This window comes from Ricinus communis, chromosome 7 (genome assembly GCF_019578655.1).
Source record: "Ricinus communis isolate WT05 ecotype wild-type chromosome 7, ASM1957865v1, whole genome shotgun sequence".
In the NCBI taxonomy this organism is placed as follows: domain Eukaryota; kingdom Viridiplantae; phylum Streptophyta; class Magnoliopsida; order Malpighiales; family Euphorbiaceae; genus Ricinus; species Ricinus communis.
The window spans coordinates 4,592,979-4,617,502 of NC_063262.1; the positions used below are offsets into that span (position 1 = coordinate 4,592,979).

Below are 24,524 nucleotides of genomic sequence, written 5' to 3' on the forward strand. Positions count from 1 at the left end.
GTTAAGCAACTTGGAAAGAAAAACAAAATACTCTTCTTTAACTTTTTTTATTTTATTTTTTTTTCTAAATAGAGTCGGATTTAAGTTTTATATCCATCAATATTTTATATATGTTTGATTATTTTTAAAATATTACATTCAATACATTTTCAGTGCCTCGTATATAACTTTTATAATAAGAGTTATGAAAGTGAGGTGATGCTTTCAATATATGGATAATAATTGATGCATACTTGCCTAAAGCGATCGCCTCATACGAGTTAGAGCTTACAATCAGTAGATCAACCACAATCCTAACTCAATTCACAGTAGAATTTTATTCCAACATAATTTCATAAAAAAATTTAATAATATTTAGTAAATAAAGGACTCTATCTTATTTATGATAATGTCTATCTTCTACGACGAAGAAAGTATATTGCAAACAAACAACTCCACCTCAACATCTATAGATATAGTAATGCGCAGAGTAGAAACTAATGTTATTCCAAGTCTCTTAAGACTTGTATCTTTTACTTTTACTAAAATACTAACTTATATTAACTTGTCTGTCGGATTGGTTTTTCAAGTATCATGCCTAGAGCCATAACGGTTGTTTGTATCAATAATAATAAGAAGAAGAACAAGAACCAAATCATCGAAGAGCCTAACATTGAAAGGAACAAAGGAAGGAAAAGAATGAGGCAATAAACCTTGAGGAAGGGGGGTGGGTGGGGCTGGTGATGTTGTAGAATGATGAGTACCACAAAAGACTCGAGAGGTTAGGGCCTTGTTGGACATATTTCATATAATTCATAAAAGGTATGATGTGTGTGTTTGGATGATTTATAAATCACAATCCAAAGGAAAACCAAAAAGATAGGGTTTGTCCAGCATAATCCCACCAGAGTCCAATTCACACCTGCTCATTGATTTTGATTTTTGAAAGCTTTCCATCAAAGCAAACGTGTGCTTGTCCCACCTGCCTGTCTAACAATACCATGGATAATCTTGTCTTAGGGGCCCTTTTATGATTAAAGTTGGGCTTTTTATTGGATGGTTAGAATGGAATACACAACATTATCTAATGATGAACCCTTTAAATTCTTCTTTTTTCTTTTATTAGCATTGAGTGATGCCAGGGGTGACTGTTTTCCTTTTTCTGGCAGATTTTCTTATCTTTTTTAATCACATATTATGACCCTCTTAGAGATTTGATTTGATATATTATTTCCCTCTTTGTTAAAGGTTTAAGCAAATATTTTCAGTACTTTAAAATTGTTCTCAAAATATATTATTATTTTCTCGTAGTTAATTATGTAATATATTATTGGGTCTTAAATTTTAAAATTGAGACGAAAATATTCTTTTATTATCAACAAAAAGTAGTTAAATGTATCAACATAACAAAATAAACTAATATAAGAATTTATTATGATATTTTAATTTCTATAAATTATTTGTAATTTATTAAGCTATTAAATATTTGGTAAATCTTATTTCATAATTATAATATTTAAATCATGAATAAAGTCACAAATATCGTTTTTATAGATCTTATATATGATATTTAGTATAAGCTTTTTAGTTAAAAAAGTCAAATAATCACATTTGTTAAGTTTTATGAATAGCATTTAATATAATTATTTTTAAATATAATAATTAAATTACCATAAATTTTACATTTATTCTGAATAAATAAAAAAAAAATTCATAAGTAATCCTTTTAAACTTTATAAACTTGATATATAATAAGTTGAATATGACGCAGTAAAATCATAGTAATTCATCTTAAAAAATCTCATAAAAAATTTTAAAAAGTAAATTAATGTTTTATATTATTTAAGTAGACTATTTTAATGAAATGGGCCATATAATATATATGGAACAAAATCTCAAGAGGGTCCAATAAAAAAGTAAAAAATAAAAATTGATTTATCCTTTCTGGCAGTGATGGTAGGAGGAGTGATCACAATTTATTACCACTTCATCGAAAATGGATTCTAATTGATAAGCCAGGCTTTTACATCACATGGGCGTGTGTGAGAGTTATGTATGAAAATTTGTTTACAGGTCCTGAGAGATGCAATATGAACCATTTACCATATCTTTTCAATAACGAATTTAGCATCTCCTTCAAATTAACTCAAACTTGGACAAGCCTTTCTCCTTCACCAAAATCGTAGCCCCTTTCCCTCTCAATGCATGAACTCCAAATAAGAAGGCAACACTCAGCGCAATTTTGAAGGACACTAATTGTTGCATATTTGTCGGAAAATATTACCGGCGAATTTGGTAGAGACATAACTACCTACTTTCTTTATCACTTACTAAAAAATAGTCAACTTCCGTCCGTCCGACTATTTTATCTAATTATAAAAATTATTTTTCAGGCTTTATCCTTTAAGTCTCTTATTATAAACAGAATCAAAGAATACAGCTCCAAAAAAATGTTATTTTTTCATGTTTTAATCAGTTATACATTTGTTTTAGGTGTAGGAATTTTTTTCAAAATAGAATTATAGTCATTTAGTAAATCATATTTTCTTAAGTTGTTTAAACTTTCTACTAGGATTGATATTATGGTTAAAAGGGTATACTTACATCTGTGACATTTTACACCTTTGTGGAATCAACCTTTTATTAATTATTATAATCAAATAATAGTCATATTTTACTCAATTTGAACGTTAAATTTCTGTTAAAACTTATTTATCTTTTTGATATTGATTCGTGTTGATTATTTATAGGCTACACACTACTCTTTGAGTTATCAAACTTGTTTTCTCAAAGACTTAACATTTAGCGTTTCATTCAGTGATTTTCCATAGCTTGGTTTAAGTGCTTATACAGTTTAATAATTAATCCTTTTAAATCTAATGATATAATCTCAAATGTCGAATTTGTATATATCTTTTATTATGTGAATAGAAATTTGAATTGGTGTCTTGTTAATTTAAATGTGGAGATGTAGCAATTCTGAAATTAAATTTGCATTCCTTATAATTTTGGAAAAGAAGAGACAGAAATCTGTGGTTTAGGATAAGTTATCCTTTTTTTTTTTTTAATATTATATGGAAGTCAAATATTCATTTGGCTATAAAATATATGAAATGAAATGAACTTATGATGGGGGTATTGTGATTGCCATTCCAAACACAACATGATTGAATGCACCAACAGTGAGACATATTAATTTGTCTCCTCTAGCTTTTAGTATGTTGTGCCAAATACATTCCTTGATGATTCAATTCTGCCATCACACTAACTATAAATTATTGGTGGCTATAATGGAAAAATAATTTATTATTTGTTTGGTACAAGAATGCTTAATCTTTTTAATTCCGTAATTGGATCGAAATTATGCACTAGAGATATTTTTTTTAAAATTATATACTAGATATTTAATTTTTTACACTCATTATAAAAAATATAATTCATTTAAAAAAAATTAAGTCCAATAGCTCTATTTCTAAAAATGCTTTTATAATTTAAATATTATAAGAATGTTTGAGAGTGAATCTCACCATCAATAATCAATAGAAGTGGAGCAATTTGATGATTTTGTCTTAATAATTTTTAGTAGATTCTTCTTTGCTTTAATGAGTATAGAAACATCCCATAACATATATGTGCTTTATTTGTCAAACACCAATATTCTATTTAATCATAATGCTGTTTTAAAATATTGAGAATGAAATAATATTAAATTATTGCTTCATCATTACATTATTGCCGTCACGCTAAAATCCAATATCATTTCAAAGAACAAGTTTTGACAATTTCATTTACTTCTTGGTTAATTTATTATTTTTCTATTCGTATTGAAATGACAATGATCCTAAAGTGAAGCACAAAAATATAAGTAAGGAGCACATATTTTATTAAAAGTAAAAATAATTATTCAGTTTGATTGTGTTAAGTAAATTGTAATTGATTTGATAAAATTAAAAAATCAAAATGAATAGTTAAATAACCAAAACTTATAAAAATATTAAATAAAAATTTCTAAAGTTTATTAATATACCAACAAAACTTATCGAAATAATAGTCCCTAAATGTGATTCTTGTTGCCGGTGCTCTTTGTACTTTATCCATATTTTTTAAATACTGTCTATTAATATTTTCTAATACAAAAGCTTTTAAAATTTAAGTTAATTGATAATGAGTTTGGGATTTTGGTAGAGTATACTCTACTATTATAAGTCTATTTTTTAATTATAAATTATAAATTAATATTATTTTAAATAATTTATTTATATTATATGAGTTAAAATTTTATAATTATTAAGTACCACTAATTAAATTTTAAAAATAAATAAATAATTTTAATAAATAAAAATAATATATTTAATTGATAGGTAATTAAGTATTGTATATAATTGACTGATTTAGTATTTAATTATATTAATAAAAATAATATTGATATTTATAGGTTTATATGATAGCGTACACCCTATAGTATATTAAAATGACTCATGAGTTTGTTAACATTTTATTTATCAAAATTATTAAAGTAAATTTCATGAAGTGTTTTTATCATTTTTATTCTTTAGATTTAATCTGAATAATTAATTCTTAACCAAATAAGAAGATAAATTTAATATGATCGATGAAAATTAACTATGTATTATTTTGTTTTTCTTTTTAACTTTTGAAGGATGTATCATTTTGTTATATAGTGTAACTATTAAAATGAAATAAAAAAAGTTACAATCCGGTGAGTTAATTATAAGTAAAATATGGGATAACTAAAATTATATGTATAACTTTACACTTTTGAATTTTTTAAATACTATTTTCTTTTAGTAAATAGCAATATGCGTTTACCATCGTTACTGACACGCAAAATTTTATTTTTATAGTAAATATTTTATAATATTTAAAAAAATTATTTATATAGTTCATTTAAAACTGTATTATAGTATTTGGTTTATTTTAGTATATTTTGTTACCATTAAATATATTTTTAAATTTTATTTTAATTATATTTTTATGTATTTTAAATTTTATGTGATATATTTTTATATATTACGGTATATTTTATGTCATTAAAAAATACACTAGTTATTATAAAAAGATGTAATATCATTCAATTCACGAATACCACACATAAAATATATAAAATATAAATAATAAATATATCTAATTTGGCTGATCTCACATTAATATAAATTAAAATCATATTATATTAATATTTTATAGATATATTTTTAGTATATCTTTCAAACGAAATTCTAAGAGATAAATTTATAATACCACAAATTAAAAAAAAATTGATATCTTTTAAATATACTTTTAATTATTTTTTCCGATAGATTTTTTAAAAAAATAAAATGATATAAAATAAAAACTGAATTCACAATTATACAAATTAAGAATAATATCGTTTCAGTATTTTATACATATATTTTTATTTTGATATCTTCTAAATATATTTTTAGTCATTTTTTATTTTGGCAAACTCTAAAATATATATATATATATATATATATATATATAAAGTTCACAGTAATATAAGATTTTAAAGAATTATTCGATATCTTATAGGTGTATTTTTATATATTTTTTTGACGAAATTCTGGAAAAAATTATAATTTTTTTTAAACAAAAACCATAAAAAGACAATTTTTGAAAACCAGATGCACCGTGAAATTTCACCTTTTCTTACTTGAACACTTTCACCTTATACAGGAGAGATGCTTAAGTGAGAAATTTAGGGCTAACTTGATTTTTACATGTTGCTTATATACCACATTCTGATATTGAATTCCAGGTACGGAATTAAATAGTGATTTTCAATACCTTTATATATATATAATTTATAGAATTTGAATTAAATTTATATACAATATTTTAATATATATATTTATATAAAATTGCATATACTAAACTTCTTTTATGTAAATTTCTTAAAAATACCTTTTTTATAAATTAATCTAAGTTTTATAACTTTCCAATAAAATACATAAAAAGTAAAGTGATTATGAATTATAATGATTTAGAATCTACCCATTCTTAAGTTCGCCATGTTACAGCCATGTTGATATCAAGTTTACCACATATATAAATTAATAATATTAAGGGTGTATAATGGAAATTGTTAATAATATAAGTCATATACTGCTTTTTATTAGAAAAATTAAAATATATTTAAAATTTAAAAAGTGCATATTAAAAAAAATTTCCTACTAAAATAATAATGGAATTGATAGATTGAGATTGATGGTATAAATTAGAGTCGGCTGGATTATTATTGATTTTTAAATATATAATAAAGATAGTGATAAAGATCTCAATCTAAAAGTTTGGAACCACATAACCCATTTCATAAACTAATAAGAATTTTGTGGTTTACCGACCAGTTAAGTACAAAAGCTATAAGATAATATAGTAATTGTTATTAGCTAAGTGTATCAAATTTGCCATTAGTAAAGGTCAGTGAGTATAAACATAAGTCACATCTATCTCTATCCCTTAAAATGTAATAATATATATTTGTCAAGTATATACCCACTCAAGCTTTGGTTTGAATAGACAAGAGTTTGGACCAAAGAAGCTATCAGCCAAAGAGATGATATTATGCTGTCTTGAGGGACCAAAATTGGGCTGCAAATTTAGGGTAGTTGAGAGGTGTGAGAAACCACAAAAGCAAATGCCTTCAAAAACTTTAGGGTTAGAGCCCTAATTTGTGGCATAAAAAGATAATAAAAAAATAATTTTATGGGCCCCCTTAGTCCCATTTAGTGGACCTTTAAGCTTGACTCAGTCTGGTATAGTAGTAGAAAGTACCCTTTCTAAGGGTTGAATACAGCCCCAACAGTGTGTTGGTTTGTTGGCACTCATGTCCTGTCTCTTGTTACTTCAGCCATGGAACCTAGCGACTGCTGTCGAGCTCTTTGAGACTGGACCACTAGGTGAAAATGAAGCCCAAACTCAAGTCTATTAAGCAATTCACCATACAATGGATATTTTGGTGGCACTTCCTCTAGCTTGGGTCTCTAATAGTAATCCCTATCTCCATCTTGTTCTGTCGTTGAACTTTTCTTTGGTGGTTTAACGATATTCTTATTTCAACCCAAAAGAAAATATATATTGTAAAACTATGTACTTGTGTTTAATTGAGAAAACTTATTTGCCCACTGGCATACACATATGAGATATTATTAAGAGAAGATTAATTATGTTCTATAATGAGTTTGATGAGAAATGACAGATAGTCATGAAGTCACATAAATACTTTTGCGTGACAACATTTCAACTTAACCCTTCAAAAGTGCTTATAGATATTGAAATTCTTTTGTTCAGGTACGCATTATTATTTATATATTAAAATAATTCACGCATACTAATTAGTTTTAAGTAATTGATAGAATAGCATATATAATTAATAATTTATTTAAAATAAGAGATAATAATATAAATAGCCACTAAATTTTGTACTTAATTTTATTTTGGTCATAGAATTTTAATTTATTTTATTTTAATAATTTTATTTTAGTTTTGGTTGCAATTTAGTCATATTGCCAATAAGAAATTAACATGTCATATTTTTTTTATTTAATTATATTTTTTATTGGTTGTCAAATTTTTTATTTGTGAACTGACTAAATTAAAATAAAATTAAAGTTGGATGATTAAAACAAAATAAATTAAAATTTTATGACTAAAATGAAATTAAATGTAAAATTCAATGATCATTTGTATCATTATCTCTTTAAAATAATTACTAATTAATTATTTATAATAGAAAAATACGCTCATAATGATAGAATATTATAGTAATACTCCGATAAAGCTCATAAATATTTTATATTTTAATATCAAAATATTGATATATATTTAATTATTTAAAATTAATTAATACTTATTAGTTTTTTATCAATATATATACATATATATATATATATATGTAATTCACTTATTTATTATTTATTATGATACATATAATTAGTGTATGTAAAAATTATTGGACGTACACAGCAAAGGACCTGCTATGGTTTTCTTTAACTTTGACTTTAATGCCCATGTCGAAAAGCAATCAAACTAATCAGGATAAACCCCACCATTACCATCAACTTTCTACTCTCTTTCACTTTCTAATTCCCTTCCTATTCATTGTTTGCCATTTTGAAAAATGTTATTTGTCTTTATTTCATTTACCCACTCTTCTTCATCATTATAAAATCTGTTTAGAAAGCATTTTAGAATTTTCAATAAATATATATATATTATATTATATTATTTGAACATCAATAAAATGACAATAACTAATGAAATGAGCATAGCCATCCTCTTTATACGCATAAAGATATGCAGTATGTATAAAAAATGAAAGTAATTAAATAAAAACATCTGAATAAATGTCATTTCATGAGATTTTTTTCAAAGGGTTTAGTCCATTGTATAAAATATGTATTAATACCTTATTTATAACACATAGAGTCATGTTTAAAGAGTCAATTCATAGGAAAAGAAAAATAAAATGAAATTGTCAAATATAATCTAATAGACATGATTACTAGAACTAACATATAATGACTCTCTTAAGCGCGTACGCCTTTTTCCCTGGTCCAAGCGACTTAGGCATGCCAAAAGCATATCTTTTTAAACATAATTAAAGGATTTAGGTTTGCTTTAATACAAGTACAAGATTTATATTAATGTGGAAGAAATTAAATAAAAAAAGAAAAAAGAAAAATTGATTTCATAGCATTATAGTGACAACCCAGAAAGAGGCTGTGACTGTGTTAAGGAATTCTTCTGCCATCAGACATGTGACACTGATAATCCAACAGTGCTTTCTGCCCTCCACAAAAGACTATGCCATTTCTTGGACCCACGCAACAGTGCTACTCAGCCTAATATTTTTATTTTTTTTAAAAGTATGATCAATATTGTAAAAGAACAATTATAATTGCCGCATGCATTTTACTAGAAAAAAAAAATGAGGACGAGCTTTCTTGTGCAATAAAGCTACATAACATTGTATGTAAATCATTGTTTCCCTTTAATTTATATTTTTTTATAATATTTAAATAATTTTTGATATGTGGTTTCGTTTTGCATGTACACGTGTATTGTATATAGATGTTATAATATCATTATTAAATATTATATTAAAATAAAAATTACAAATATTTAAAAAAATATAAAATTTGAGTGTAAGTGTTTATAAATATCAAAATTAAAATATTAAAATAACTCAATAGATAATATTTAAGTTTTTTTGACAAAATTATTATTTAGATTTTAAATATATATCGTAACTTATATATAAAGATCGAGATATATTTTTTTTAATTCAATTGAGAGCTAACAAGTAATGGACTATATAATAGAATAGTTATTTCTTTCCATTAGCCATATGAATATGTGAGAAAGTAATCGAACTCGAAATTTGTTAACCATTACATTCGACTTTACAGTTTTCTATATTTGAATCATGTGATTATTTATTTTATATGTTTTTTTATTTTTTTTTATTTTCTTTTTTATTAGATGAAGACTGTCACATATATATCAATGAAGAGTTATACGAGTTAACAAAATTAACATAAATTAAAGTATGAGAGTAATATATATGTCAACATAAGTGGTCTTCTCAAAAGAGGAAAAGAAAAAAAGTCAAATGTTATTTCCTTGCGCCGAACTTGAATAAATTTGGGTTGTCTTTTTAATCAATTAAATAGAACTTTCGTTAAAATCAGCCAAAAGAAGGGAATAGGTTCTGTATAAAATTTGTGTGGGTTGTTCACAGTTTGGTAATGGAATTAGACAAACAACAAACTTAGCACAAGAAGTTCCGCATCGGCGCAGTATCAACTAATAACCAATTTAGCATAAGATTTTACTCTAAATCTTTTGAATATATGAACCAATAAAGATCAAAAGCATAACTAAAGGATATGATTGTATACTTTGCCTGTCAAAATTTGGCGTCTGCTTTTTTACTGAATCACAATGTTTCATCTCTAATTATTAAGTTTGAAGTATATGGTGTATTTTTATATAGTATTACGTGTTTCCCATTTAAAGGTACGTTATCTTTTAGTATCATACTCTTTCTACTAATGATGTTAAAGTTTTATTATCTTATATTTATATAATATCAAATTTCAATACTCTAATGACTTTCCAATTAATAAAATTAGTATTAATTTTTCAAAAAAAAAAAGTTTTAAAATTAATTTTATAATACTTTGAAGAGTATTACATTAATCGTTTTGCTAATAAATAACTTAAAAAATGACTTACTATTAAAATTAGCTTTTTTTAATATTATGATATAAAATTTATAACGATATTAGTTAAGAGGATGCTGAAATTAAAAAGAAATAAAATTACATACGCTAAAATAAAAAAGAAAGTTAAAAACACTTGCATACCCTAAAATAAAAGAATGCATAATTTTATCCTTTTTTTTATATATATATATCCATAATTTGAGACATTAGTACATTATCAATATATTATTGATATTCGGTAGGAGTTGACAGAAGAATTTACTCAACCCTAAATCGATTATAAAATAAAAATAAAACAAGAAAAATTGATTAATCAAATTGGTGGATTAGTTTTTACTTCAAAAAACTTTTGTTCTTTTAGTTTATTTGAGTTTTAGTATTGAGATTCCACTAATTAATCAAATTTAATTATTTTAAAATTTTTAAGAATATATTGGGGATGTTGTTAGTATTAAAAAAACAAATTTGAAAATTTAATAAATTAATTTTTTTTCTTTTGAGAAGTGTTTTTTTAAAATTTATTTTAAAAATACATTAATTCATCTATTTTTCACAAAAATAATTTTAAAGTTATAAGCTGAATGATTTTTTCTTTATTAAAAAAAAAGATTTTGTTTTTTAGTTAACAAAAGAAAGTGATAATGAGCTGAATGATTTTTTCTAGCTGGCAATGGATGATTTTCTTTTTAACGGTTGGAATTTTTGTTTTCAAAAGTCTTGACCCAAAATCTATCGGCTGATATTTTTCTAGTCACAAACTCACAATTTGGTTAATCAGAATTATATCTTCTCCTAATTCCCAATTTCTACTTCTATCCCTAAACAAATCGAATAAATGCAAGAAATAAAAAGTAGAGATTTTAGCTTTAATCTTATTATTAATGATCACAATTAGACAACACAGTAGAAATAAATAAATAAAAATTATATATTTAAACACTTAAGTTTTGACTATTTAATAATTTTAATATTTTATTTTTAATTTAATTGAATAAAATACTTAAATTATATTTTTTTTATTTTATCTAATAAACACCTAAAAACTATATCTTAAAATAACACCAAAACACATAATGCATACTACATGTGGACTTGTTTAATGAAATTATATATCAATAAGTATTTAAAAATACAAGTTTATACATCTATCAAATTATATTAATATATATTAGAAAGATTGATAGACTGTGATCTATGAATAGATGAAAGTTGTGAAGAAATTGAATATCTAATGTTGTGCAATAAAAAGGCCTCAAATTGTAAGTAATATAATGAAGAAGACGATGAAAATGATGGATAATATAAATATATATAAATAAATGTTATGGAGAAGGAAAGGAGGGCAAGAGGTGAGCGAGGGCAGTGCAAAAGAAGTGAGAGCATTAATAACGGAGTAGATTAAATTTTAGTTTTAGTTTCATTCCTCGTCACGGATATACTGGACACATCTTTAATATTATATTTTTTTTAATATTATAAAAACCTCTGCTTTTTCTTTCCCTTCCCTTTCCTTTTCCTTGAACGGATCAATCAAAATCCTTAACTCGACAACACCAGTCTCCCTGCTTCCTTGTAATTCCAATGTATGTATATAAATTAAATTACTTTTATGCCCCTCTCCCGTACATCCATCCTTCATATTCTGTCTTGTCCCTATCCTGCGCCTCATACGTGCAGGTCACTACCCCACAAGGCCACAACACAACTAAGTCCCTCCCCTTCTCTCTCTTACTTTCATTTTCACCAAACTCCTTCCTTTCTCTCTATCTTGTCATTTCTCGAACCCAAAACCATTTTTAACAATTTTAATTCGAAACCCACCTTAATATATATATATACTCACACACACAAAATAGAAAGCTCAATTCAAGAATCAAGAGCAAGAATTCTTTTCTTTGTATTTGTATATTATGTGTTTGACTTCTTTTTCTTGATTGGAAGTTGTTTTGCTTTCTTTTCTTTTTTGGTGGGATTAATGAAACAAGATTAGTACAGTATCATCCACTCTCTCTCTCTTTTTCTTTGAACCCAAACTTGAGAATTAAAGATATCAGAACCAAGGATTGAAATCTTCTTTCTTTTTTGTTTTGTTTTGTTTTATTTTTGCTTTCTCGTTTCTTGATAAATGGGTGCTTGGCCTCTGCTTGCTTTAATCTTGCTAAGCTTCTTTACTACTCTTTCAACATCAGATCCAAATGATGAAGCATGTTTAACCCATTTAAGTCAATCTTTAAAAGACCCAACTAATTCTCTTCAAAACTGGACTAAACCGAATCTTGCAAACCCATGTTCTGGTTTCAACTCTTATCTTTCCGGTGCTACTTGTAACAATGGTCGAATCTACAAGCTTTCTCTCACAAATCTTTCTCTTCAAGGCTCTATTTCTCCTTATATATCAAACTGTACCAATCTTCAAACTTTAGACCTCTCTTCTAATTCTCTTACCGGTCCTATTCCTGCAGATTTACAGTACTTGGTCAATCTTGCTGTGCTTAATCTTTCTTCTAATAGATTAGAAGGAGAGATCCCTGCACAGGTTGCATACTGTGCTTATTTAAATGTGATTGATTTTCATGATAACTTTCTTTCTGGTCAAATACCACAACAGTTGGGTCTTTTGGTAAGGCTATCAGCTTTTGATGTCAGCAATAACAAGTTATCAGGGCCAATACCTGCTTCATTGGGGAATAGGAGTGGGAATTTGCCAAGATTTAATGCAACTTCTTTTGGAGGAAATAAAGATCTTTATGGATACCCTTTGCCTCCTATGAAGAGTAAAGGTTTATCTGTTTTGGCCATTGTCGGGATTGGTTTGGGAAGTGGGTTTGCCAGTTTGGTACTCAGTTTTACTGGTGTTTGTATTTGGTTGAAGATTACTGAACAGAAGATGGCTCTTGAAGAAGGCAAAATTAGTCAACTTATGCCTGATTATTGAAGCTTTTAATTCATTATGAAGATGGCAGAAAACAGAAGAAAAAAAAACGAAGAAGGTAATTCAAGGTATGTTTAGGTATAATTGAAGATTGATCTTTTTGGGTTTTGTCATTGAGGTGTGGGCTAATGCTATTTTTCTCATATGGGGTTCTTTCAGGCTTTCAGCTAGCAGTTGTATTTTACTGATTTTTGGAGGCTTTTCTTTGTTTTTTTGTTTTTGTTCTTCGCTTCACTTTTTCTTCTTTTTAACCCTTTTTTTTTTTCCTCTTTAAATTTTTTATCATATATCTATAGCATTTCCCCTAAAAAATCAACAGTGTATAAATCAATTCAAACAAGAAATAGTGCAGCTTCTTTCACTTGTCAATCTTAATGGTGTATTGTAACAATCAAGTTAGTGCAATCTCTCTCTTGTATTTTTTTTCCCCTTCTCTAATGTACTGTGGAATTTTGTCTGCATTGAGCTAAAAGATAAAAAAATGAAAAAGAAATCCAATGGTGGGGAACTTTTTATGAGTCCTGAAACTGGGATGCATTTATTAAAAATGCGCTTTTACCAACTTTGGAGAAGAGCTTGTAATGGATATTGGTGCAGTGTGAATGTGGTGGGAGACCAGCCACCATCACATGGACTGCAGATTGTCTGGTTTTATCAAAGCTTTTCTATTTGATTAATTTTTGATGGGCTCTTCCTGCTTTGCTTGGGGTTCATAACTCGGCTTATTCGGCTTATTTGGTTCATGGGTCTAATTGGTACTACTTGGACTCTTCTTCCCTTTTCACCTTCGTTAATTGCCCATGTATAAATAAATAACTATCTATACAAGCACAAAATTTGAACTTCAATCACCCAAGTCACACTTTTTTATTGAAAGAAAAAAAAAAAACTTTAGTTAGGCAAGTCATACTTTTGTTTTTTCTTCATTTATATAAATAAATAAATAAGACTCAAACTTATATTTCGTTTAAAAAATATGCTCATACTGTCATTAAATACACCCAGTAATTATTATTTTTCTCCACTATGTTTCTTATGATTAGTTTATGTGGGTATGTAAGATTAGTTCACATGGTTGAAGTGGCATATATTATTGTAGTATGTGGGTTTGTCACTTGGTTACATTTTCAATGTTCTTAAAGAATTTTACCTTGTACTTGTTTTTCCCACTGGGGCCTATACACCCCCTACACTTTTTAGCCTTGTATTTCTTTTGTTCTTTAGGCTAACTTTGTTTAATTGTGTTTTCATTTTTTCTTTAATGTTGCTTAAACATTTTAGTAATATTAAAATATCACTAAGTTTGTTCCTATTTGAAGCTTTGCATGTGATATTGTGCTTCTTTCATTATCTCAATTTGACTTTTTTCTTTTCAATCTTCACAAATTTGTTAATAATTTAACTCAATTCATATTCTTTACCATCTTACAAATTTATGCAGATATAAGGCAATTGATACTTTTGTTCAAAGTTTCAATATTATTTAAGAATTCTCAATTTTGCTTAAAACCCAAAGATTTTGACTCCAATAATGCAAGATAAATCCTTATGCATATTCTAGCTTTGGTGAGAAGCATCAACTCATGATTTTAAATTCAATTACTTTTTGCCAAGTGCTACACATTGTTTATGTCCCAAGAACTTTTGTTAGTCATGCCAACAAATGGACCCCAATGTTAAGGGTAATGAGTTCAAATCAGGTACAGAAGCTAAGAAATGAGAAATAAATTTTGAAAATGAAAAACAAAAGAAAAGGAGAAAGAAGAGGCAAAAGGAATTTAAAATGCTATTCCAAAGCTGTGGGAGAAATGTTAAGCATGCTTACATGTAGTGATGAAGGTTTGTCTTCAAAGGTAGAGCTAAGCATGCCAAGTTTAACAATGGGTTGGACCCACAAATATAAACTTGGTGTCTATTCAAAAATAATTTCTAAATATCAAACGGCTGTGATTTCTTGAGATAAACTTTCAATCTTACACCGAAAGTAGTAGATGGTCAAATGTGCTTTCATTCCTTACAATTATGGATCCTCTATGAATGGTAGTCATTTCATCATGGGTTGGGCCCCCTTCTCATTTCCTTGCCCCCACTCTCCAGTTTTCAATTATTATTTTGTTGGCTCAAAATATCCCTACAATATTTGTCTATGTTCCCTCAATTTCTTCGACCTATGTAACAAAAATATCGAAAATGTAATAGTTGTTTATAATCGGCAAATTCTTAATTAAAATGGGTCAGCAGACTTTTTCTATTTTTTTCTCTGATTTATCTATAAAATTTATTTGTAATTTTTATTTATTCATAAAATTTATTTGTATTCTTTATAAATGTAAGACTTAAATATTTTTTTAAATAAAAATCAATTCAAAATTATACATAATCAAATTCGTGTATTAGTTTTTAGCTAAACTAAATTCTAATAAAATAGATTAAATTTTTAAATAAATTAATATATTTTATAACGCTAAAATATCTTTTTTAATTTTATATTTTTTTTTAAATAAAATAATTTTCTTAATAAATTCCAAGTAAATATATTGTTAATGTTAAATATGCAAGCAAGAGCTAAGCCAATAGAAATAAAATAAATAATTGAATACTAGGTATTCAATTAAATATAGCGTAAATAGTATTTTAAGTACTGCAATAATGGGAGATTTGCTAGAACCATTATTGACAAACGATATATTAATTTAGGACAATTAATAGTTATTTAAGATTTTTAAACCTTAACCCTTGAAAACAGAAAAGGTTTTTAAACTGTATTGGTGTCTCATTCTTCGTAATAATATTTTAATATAATTCTTTGCCTTTCTTTTTGACCTTGAACAATTTAGATTTATGAATTTAAATCAAACAACTCGCTTTTCAATATGTAATAGTAGAGAAAATACATCTAAAAAATAATTTTCAAATACATAAATCAGATGTAAAGAGAATACGTAGTCAATTTTACTACGATAACTAAAGTGGACTAATGGATTTTATATAAAGTAAATATGAATATCTTTAATTATTTTCATATAAAAATTTCTCTAATACATTTAGCTTAACCAGCAGGAGCATTTACTCTTATCTAGAGTCTAATATGATTTGAATAGTTCAAATTTGATCCGGATTTAACTCGTTTTTTAACTCGCTTAAACTTATTAACAAAATATAATGATCTAAATTTAATCTAATTTTTTAATTCGTTATTTGAATCCAACTTAAAGAAATAGGTATTCAATTCTATATATTTATAAAATTTTATATTCGTTAGAAGTAATATATATATTATTTATAATTATAAAATATGATATGCATATTTTAAGAATTAACTTTATTCATATGGTAATAAAGATAAAATTAAACAAAAATTTTATAAATTAAAATAAAAATTTTGTATTTAATTAGAAAATATTCTTATACATCACATTCACATATAAATTTATAGATTTTATCTTATGAATTAAAATTTGAAAAAAATAGATAGCAAACAAAATCTTCTTTTATAATTTTTTTTAATAGAACAAAATACTATTATTTAGTTCTTTGAAAATATTCTTTTTATCATTTTGGGTCTATTACTTTTTGTGGTTTTCTTTTTATTAGTTTCATTTTTAAGAAAAATTATTTTATTTTATTATTCTTTTTATAAAATAAAAATAAATAAAATATTAAAAATATTAATATTTTAAATAGTTTGAATTTGACTTGAGCTCGAATTGTTTTTCAAATTGTTCGAATTTAAAATATATCGAACTTTAGATATTCTGATCACTAATACAATTCAAACTAGAACAATGATGTTTTCAGATTGGCGCGGCTTGTTTTTATGTCTCTATCAAGTTTGAGCTATTTCCTGTACAGCAGGTGTGTTTTCATTTTTATGACAGTCCCCCCTGTTGTGTAGTCTCTCAGTGAATCAACTAACATAACTAGAACGTGTCTAGTTTAATTAGCCACTGACTGAATGAACTCTTGCTTCGGCTCTTGATTTTTTTGGAGAAAAGGAAAAAAACAAAGAGGAAGTTGTCAATGAATGGATTATTAGTGCTCATGATCCACTAATGGATTAGGCCAGTCCATTTGAGACATGGGCCTAACAAAATTGAGATCTTATAGCTAATGGATCAGGTATTACCGATCTCATAGCTCAATTCAACGGTTTGGGTGAAACCCGACCCAATTATTGGCCATCTTCACTGAATCACTAGTGTACTGTATACACACTCTTCTTCTTTCTGTTAAACCTCTAAAACCTTAATTCCTTCTCAAAACCCTAAATCTAACACAAAATCCATCTCTCTTTCTAAATAAGGAAAATTTATGGCTAATACTGAAGAGAAACCACATGAATCAACACAGGATGATGAAATCAAAGAGGAACTAGAGGAAATAAAAGAAGAAGAAGAAGAAGAAGAAGAAGAAGAATTGAGCTTTGAAGAGCTAGGGTTAGACCCTCGCTTAATTCGAGCCCTAAACAAGAAGGAAATTAGCATTAGAAAGCCAACTCCAATTCAGCGTGTCGCTATTCCTTTAATTTTGGTCAGCCTCTATTTCTCTTTACTTTTTATCAATTTTTTTTGCATTCAATTAGAAAGATTTGTTAATTGTTTTAAAGCTGAGATCTTGAATGGTTTTTATAGGAAGGGAAAGATGTTGTTGCAAGAGCAAAAACAGGTTCAGGAAAGACTTTAGCTTACTTGCTTCCTTTGCTTCAAAAGCTATTCTCTGATTCTGGTTCGAAGAAGAAGCTTGCTCCTTCTGCATTCATTCTTGTTCCAAGCGGAGAGCTGTGTCAGCAGGTCAAAATGCGGTTTATCTTTTTATATGCTCTTTTGGTTCTTATTTGATTAATTGATGTTTTTCTTATAATTATATGGTGTTGTGTTCTTATAGGTTTATAAGGAAGTTTCGGCTCTCATTGATTGGTGTAAAGTTCAATTGAAAGCTGTACAGTTGACAAGCAAAATGTCCGGTTCTGATTTGGTTGGTTGTTCTGCCTTTTTTCTTATTGAATAAGTGATGCTGCATATGATTAAATTGAATATGTTCACTATTACCTGATTATTGTGAGGAATTGCTTGTAGCGGACTGCAATTGCTGGACCTCCTGATATTCTTATTTCGAGTCCTGCTTCTTTAGCTAAATGCTTGTCAGTTGGTTTACTTCAGTCAGCTTCTATAAATGATTCACTTGAAATTCTTGTTCTTGATGAGGTAAGAACCTTTTGCTTGCTTATTATAATTTGTGGTTGACAGCTAGAATTTGGAATCAATATCAGGATATTTTTTTTAACTTAAAGGAACAGCATCCACCTTAACTTGGTTTTATTTGGTAGTCTAAACGACTGTGGTATGTATGACATACTGAATGGCGGTAATGGTTAGTCAAATATAATATTTCCTATGCTACAAACAACCAGGATAGATTTGGGGAATTTTTAGTATCAGCATAATTAAGGCTCTTACTGTTTGATAATTTCTATCCAACGTTGCAATTTTGGAATCATCTGTTTGTCATCTATTGTCTGTGCTTGGGATCATTAATATGTATTCATTTACAGGCAGATCTTCTGTTGTCTTTTGGATATGAAGATGATTTAAGAGCTCTTACAGCTCTTATTCCTAGACGTTGTCAATGTCTTCTTATGTCTGCAACATCAAGGTACATTGTTTAAGGGGCTGAGTATTTCTCTTTGATGTTTTTGTGTTGGTTTAAATATACAGTACCATTTGATTTAACCTTATCCACTGTGTTTTCATGTCTGTGTGTGTTGCATCACAATAATGGGTTGTTATTTGATCTCAAAATTCTTTCCACTAATGCTCCACATAATTAAAATGTCTGTTGTGCAAAAATAAAACCATTCATGGGGGATTTCACTCAAAACCAGTTTTAATTAATAGCATTAAAATATTTCATGCATACTAATTGACCTTTTATTTTGACTTCTGATCTTTGGCAGCGATGATGTTGATAAACTAAAGAAGCTCATGCTGCACAATCCATACATTTTGACTTTGCCAGAAGTAGAAGGTAATAAGGATGAAGCTATCCCCAAAAATGTTCAGCAATTTTGGGTAAGGATTCCCATGGCCTTATTAGGCAATGATTAGATTATGTTCCTGGCTTCTACATAGTTTTATTCTAGTCATGTTTATTTATTTTTGTCCCTCTTTCTTTATCTTGTTTGTCAAAGAAAGGAAAAGTACAACATCCCAATTCCTATATTCTCCTACTCTCCTTTTTCTTTCTCCTCATCTTTTTTTCCTTTCTTAGCATGGTATAGACCTCAATGCATAGCAATTTTTTGTTGAAGAATTGCTGCTTAAGCCTTCCATTTTTCACAACCTTTTGCAACCAAATTTTATTTCTCTCTTTAATACAGAATCAGTTTAAAATGAAAAATAGGTCCCAAATGTAACAATCTATAAGATTTTACATAACGCTAGATTCATATCTATTTGAAATTTATCCTGCATCATTGTATTGCTATTTTGTGTATATTGAGGTCTGTTAATTTTTCTGCAGTCAAGGGTGTTTTGCTTTTTTGTTATGATCTATCTGGATATTTTAATGTTCATTATTTCCCTTTCTTATTGTGTTTCAGATTTCATGCAGTGGTCGTGACAAGTTAGTCCACATTCTCGCTCTTTTGAAGCTGGATCTGGTTCAGAAGAAAGTCCTAATATTTACTAATTCCATTGACATGAGTTTTAGGCTGAGACTGTTTCTGGAAAAGGTATTTTAAATTTGATTACTCTGATAAAGCATCAATGGAATTGTTCCAGAGTATTCTTAGCTTTTATTGTGGCTCACATTCTGAGCTTAGAAGTTGTTCTCTATCAAGATGTTGGAAATAGCCTAGACAAATGATTGAATCTACAATATGAGTTTTTTGAGCATTGTGTAGTTAAAGTGCTATGGTACTACTCGTACTGGACATACTAATCCGTGCCAGAAACGTGTATTATGATGTTAGAAGTTACTAAATGAGTGAATCTTTGAAGATCCTATTAGCTGTGGTTGGTTTTTTCATTGATATTAACATCAAATGGAAGAATTGTTGCTTGATCTGGAAACTGATGCTCACACTGTATTTCTTCTCCTTTCATATCAATTGTATCTCTCTACATATTGGTGTGCGTGTATGATAGAGTTCTTCTTGTTAATTTAGCAATTTGTTGTCACTGCCATTATCCTTTAATTTGACCACTATTATTCAAGTTGATTGATCTGTTAATGCTCACAGGATTAAGTAGTTGAGCTCTCTTTCTTTTTTTTTTTTTCTTTCCTTTGCTTTCCTTCTCATTCTATATCCTTTATCTTTTGACAGTTTGGGATAAAGTCCGCCATCTTAAATGCTGAGTTGCCACAGAATTCTCGCCTTCATATACTTGAGGTACATTTACTTCCCAGGACCATTGAGGACTGCTGGCTTTTAAGTTTTTCCATGTGGATGAGTTTTGTGGCTACATGTTCTGTAAATATTTGAGTAGGAGCTTAACTTGTATCATTTGTTTTCTTCAGGAATTCAATGCTGGACTTTTTGACTATTTAATAGCAACTGACGATAGTGAAACAAAAGAGAAGGAACAAGAACAAGCTGATAGGAACCTTGCCCAGTCAAGAAAGTCTAAAAAGTCTAAGCAAAAGTTGGACTCTGAATTTGGAGTAGTGAGGGGCATTGACTTTAAAAATGTTCACACAGTAAGTTAATGATGGTGAATTTTTTTGGGGTCTATTCATTGCTGCAATTCTGCTGGATGCTATGTTGTAAGTCGAGGGGACATTGATGATTCTACTTTCTAGGTTTTAATGCACATAAGAAAGTTGTTTGTCTAAACTTACAATTTAATTCTATAGATATTGCATGCACTGGAGATTTGCCTTAAAATAGCTTGAAAGAAAGTAATCCTTCTGATTTGCTGGGCAGATTAACAATGTCCTGGGTATATTATCATCTTATTTCTTGAGTGATTTCAAATTTTCAAGTTTATGCAGGTTTCTGATATCCCTTCATCACTGGGACATATTTATGTTTGTTTTTCTGCACAGTAAATTGATATTTGAATTGCGGTTTTGCATTTAATTAGTATGTGTCTCAGTCCTTTCCTTGTCATTTGCCGTTATATTTATTCTTCCACCCCCATTTTGGCAGGTTGTAAATTATGATATGCCTTTGAATGCGGCGGGATATGTGCATCGAATTGGACGTACTGGAAGGGGATACAACAGTGGTTCTTCTGTCTCTTTAGTGAGTTTGTGTGCCCAAATTAACATTTATCGCATGGGTCAAAATACAAGCAGAATCAACTTTTGATGTGTCCATCATTGTGATATATGTACTAGTTGTATATTTATATTAACTTATTTTATTTAGGTCATGCATCCCACTTTTATCATGTATTTCATCAAAACCTTTGGGGAGTTTGTGCCGAGCTCTAAGGACAGCCACTATGAACATTGAGTCTGAGGAAAACTTCTGTTTTCTTGTAGTGTTTTGTAATGCATTTGACAGATTGAAATTTGAATTGCTAATCTTTGCTATTCAGATTTTAATTCGTTTTGGACGCATATGCTCTCAACTTGCATGTCTAGGTGTTTGGTTGATGGAACCATGGAAGGATGATATTTCAAATTTTCTTCTTGTTACATGGCTTTGGAAATTTTTCCCATTCTAATAGTTGATATCTTGGTAGGTTTCTCCAGATGAGATGGAAATTCTTGAAGATGTAAAATCCTTTTTAGGGGATGATGAGAACAAGGATTCAAACATTATTGCTCCTTTTCCTTTACTTACTAAGAATGCGGTGGAGTCTTTACGATATAGAGCAGAGGTAATGTTTAGAATCCCCGACTTATTCGGACAATTTCTTACTAGTTTTCTCCTTTATCAAGAACACATCAATAGCTTTGTTCCTATCGTTTATCATCATTATACTATTAATTATTTATTGATGGTGCATATAAAATTTGGTTCAAGGTACACTTTATCCTATAGTTGTTTACTTGAACTTTTCTCCTCATTTTGTTTATTTAATTCTTTTCTTAATTTGTTGTGTTCTATCTGTCCAACTCTCTTTCAATTTCCTTGTCCTAGTTCAGGATGAAATTTTGATGTGCGGAAACAAATTGAGGGGCGTTATTTGGAGGAGAAATTGTTTAGTCCGGAAATGTCACTGACAGGTTGATTTTGCAGGATGTTGCAAAAAGTGTCACTAAAATTGCTGTCAAGGAAGCACGAGCTCAGGATCTGAGGAATGAAATACTAAATTCTGAGAAGTATGTATATGACGGCTTTACTTTTATCCTCCTTTGGGGTTATTCTTGAAGATGATATCATTACATTTATTTTTTAATTAATAACTGATATTTGCTTTGTTGCCATGTGCCTAATTGTTTTGAAGAAATATTGGTTGCAGTTGAATTCAGGCGTGACTAGTGTGTGTTCTTTTTTCTAATTGGTTTTTCTGGTTCTCTGCTTGTTCTTATTTAGGTTGAAGGCTCATTTTGAGGCTAATCCACGGGACCTAGGTGACGTGATTCATTAGTGTGATTCTTTTTTGATTTCGGATGTAGTCCAAGTATTGGGCTCTGAATTTCCATTGTTAACAGATCTATTGAAGCATGACAAAGTCCTGAGCAAGAACCCCCCTGCTCCTCACCTACGTGATGTGCCCGACTATCTAATGGATGCAACGACTAAAGAGGCAAGCAAAATGGTGAAGCTTGCTAGAGCTGCAATGGGAAAGAATAACCCATCCCGCCGTCAGGGATCCAAGAAAAAATTTAGGAAAAGTAAAGATCCTCTTAAGGCTCTCTCTTTTCAGGTACTTAAGAAAAATACTGAAATCTCTAATTCTCGAAATTTTATCGACTCCAAAAGCCATAAGAGGACGCCCTCGGTAGCGGGCAGAGTTTTGCTAACTAAATAATATGCTTTCATTTAGTCTCAGGCACCGAAGAAATCTGACAAAGGCGGAATGAAGAGGGAGAGAAAAGACGGCGACAGTACTCATAAACACAAAAAGGGAAGAACTGTTTGAGTTTATCATTCGGCCAATTGGCCCTCAAAATTTTGTATCAATTACGTGTTACTATATATAAAAAGATTTCCATTATCTTTTAAATGCCTTAAATTCAAAAGAAAAAGAAAAGAAATAGAAAAAAGTTGGGTCATGTAGATCCTTTGAAGCCAAACTGTCTACTGTCCTGCATACATAGAATTGTGTGTACGCCACTTTAGAATCCTTTGCTTATAGTTTTTATTTTTCTTAAAAATGCATTTCTCGTCACCAAGTTAATATGTACGGTTATATGGATTTTGGAAATATAAAAGCTTGAAATCGTCTTTTTTTTTTTTTTAAAGTTTTATATTAAAATGGTGGTTGCCTCTCTTTGTCAAACCCCTCCGAGATTTAATGGGAAACACACAGTGAAAGGCCTACAAACTTCACAGGTAGAAGTTGGCAGAGAAAAATCTAATCATGGCAGGCGGGCGATGCAATCTACCGTAGTACGGTCCAAGCTGGCACATTTACTTTTATTAATATTTTTTATATATATTAAATTTTTTATTTTAAAAGATTATATTATATAATAATATTTTAATTTATTTTTATTATTTAAATATAAATAAAGAGTCCATTTAATTTTCTATATAGAAAGTCAAATTTTATTATTCATTTTATATTTAATAAATATATTATAAATTTTTATTCGATTGATTTAATTGATATTTGTAATCTTTATTTTTCAAAAAAAATTAAATTATTAGGATCTATTTATTTGTAGAAATTTTTTCTATTTTTAATTTTATAAAAAATTTACAAAATTTGTAAAATATGTTTGCTTTATTATTTTTATTTGAAAACGACTAACTTTCTATATAAATAAAACATAGAAAATATGTTAAACATGTTTTTAAAAAAATTTCAAAGTTTATTTTTTTGAAACTATTTTTTATTTTTATTTAGAAAAAAATACGAGTAAACATAAAGTTCTATTTCTATTTTCATTTGAAAAATTTTCTAGAAAACTGACATAGTTTTTTATAAGTAAATAGGTTTTTAATGTTTATGAAAATAAAAATAAAATATAGAAAAGTATTAGACTTTTTATATGTGAATATTTTTAAGATATTTTCTATTATAAAAATTATACTCTTTAAACTGGAAATGTTATTACTCATAATAATGAATGAATAATATTAAAGCATCCCGAATGGTGCTCTTTATTTTAAAAAGCATATTTTATTTAATAAAGAGTATTTTTTTTTAGTTTAATATTTTTTATTTTTATTCTATTTTAATTAATAAATATTAATGTTTTAATTTTTCTAAGAATAGAAAAAAAATTACTTAGACGGCATGTTG

The 24,524-nt window shown here is 27.9% G+C and overlaps 2 protein-coding genes across 2 annotated transcripts; both read left to right on the top strand.

Annotated features, from left to right (window-relative positions):
• The first annotated feature begins 11,881 nt into the window (after positions 1–11,881).
• LOC8267676 (receptor-like protein 44) lies at positions 11,882–13,673 on the top strand. Its single transcript, XM_002530566.4, has one exon. It carries the CDS (start codon positions 12,352–12,354, stop codon positions 13,159–13,161), a length of 810 nt encoding a protein of 269 aa, XP_002530612.1. The 5' UTR covers positions 11,882–12,351; the 3' UTR covers positions 13,162–13,673.
• A 3,601-nt stretch (positions 13,674–17,274) lies between these two features.
• LOC8267675 (DEAD-box ATP-dependent RNA helicase 16) lies at positions 17,275–23,279 on the top strand. Its single transcript, XM_015726244.3, has 15 exons — positions 17,275–17,688; positions 17,790–17,948; positions 18,043–18,132; positions 18,234–18,362; positions 18,710–18,810; positions 19,112–19,226; positions 19,757–19,888; positions 20,483–20,548; positions 20,677–20,856; positions 21,308–21,403; positions 21,849–21,986; positions 22,349–22,431; positions 22,646–22,683; positions 22,765–22,979; positions 23,100–23,279. Exons 1-15 carry the CDS (start codon positions 17,470–17,472, stop codon positions 23,193–23,195), a joined length of 1,857 nt encoding a protein of 618 aa, XP_015581730.2. The 5' UTR covers positions 17,275–17,469; the 3' UTR covers positions 23,196–23,279.
• The last annotated feature ends 1,245 nt before the right edge of the window (positions 23,280–24,524 follow it).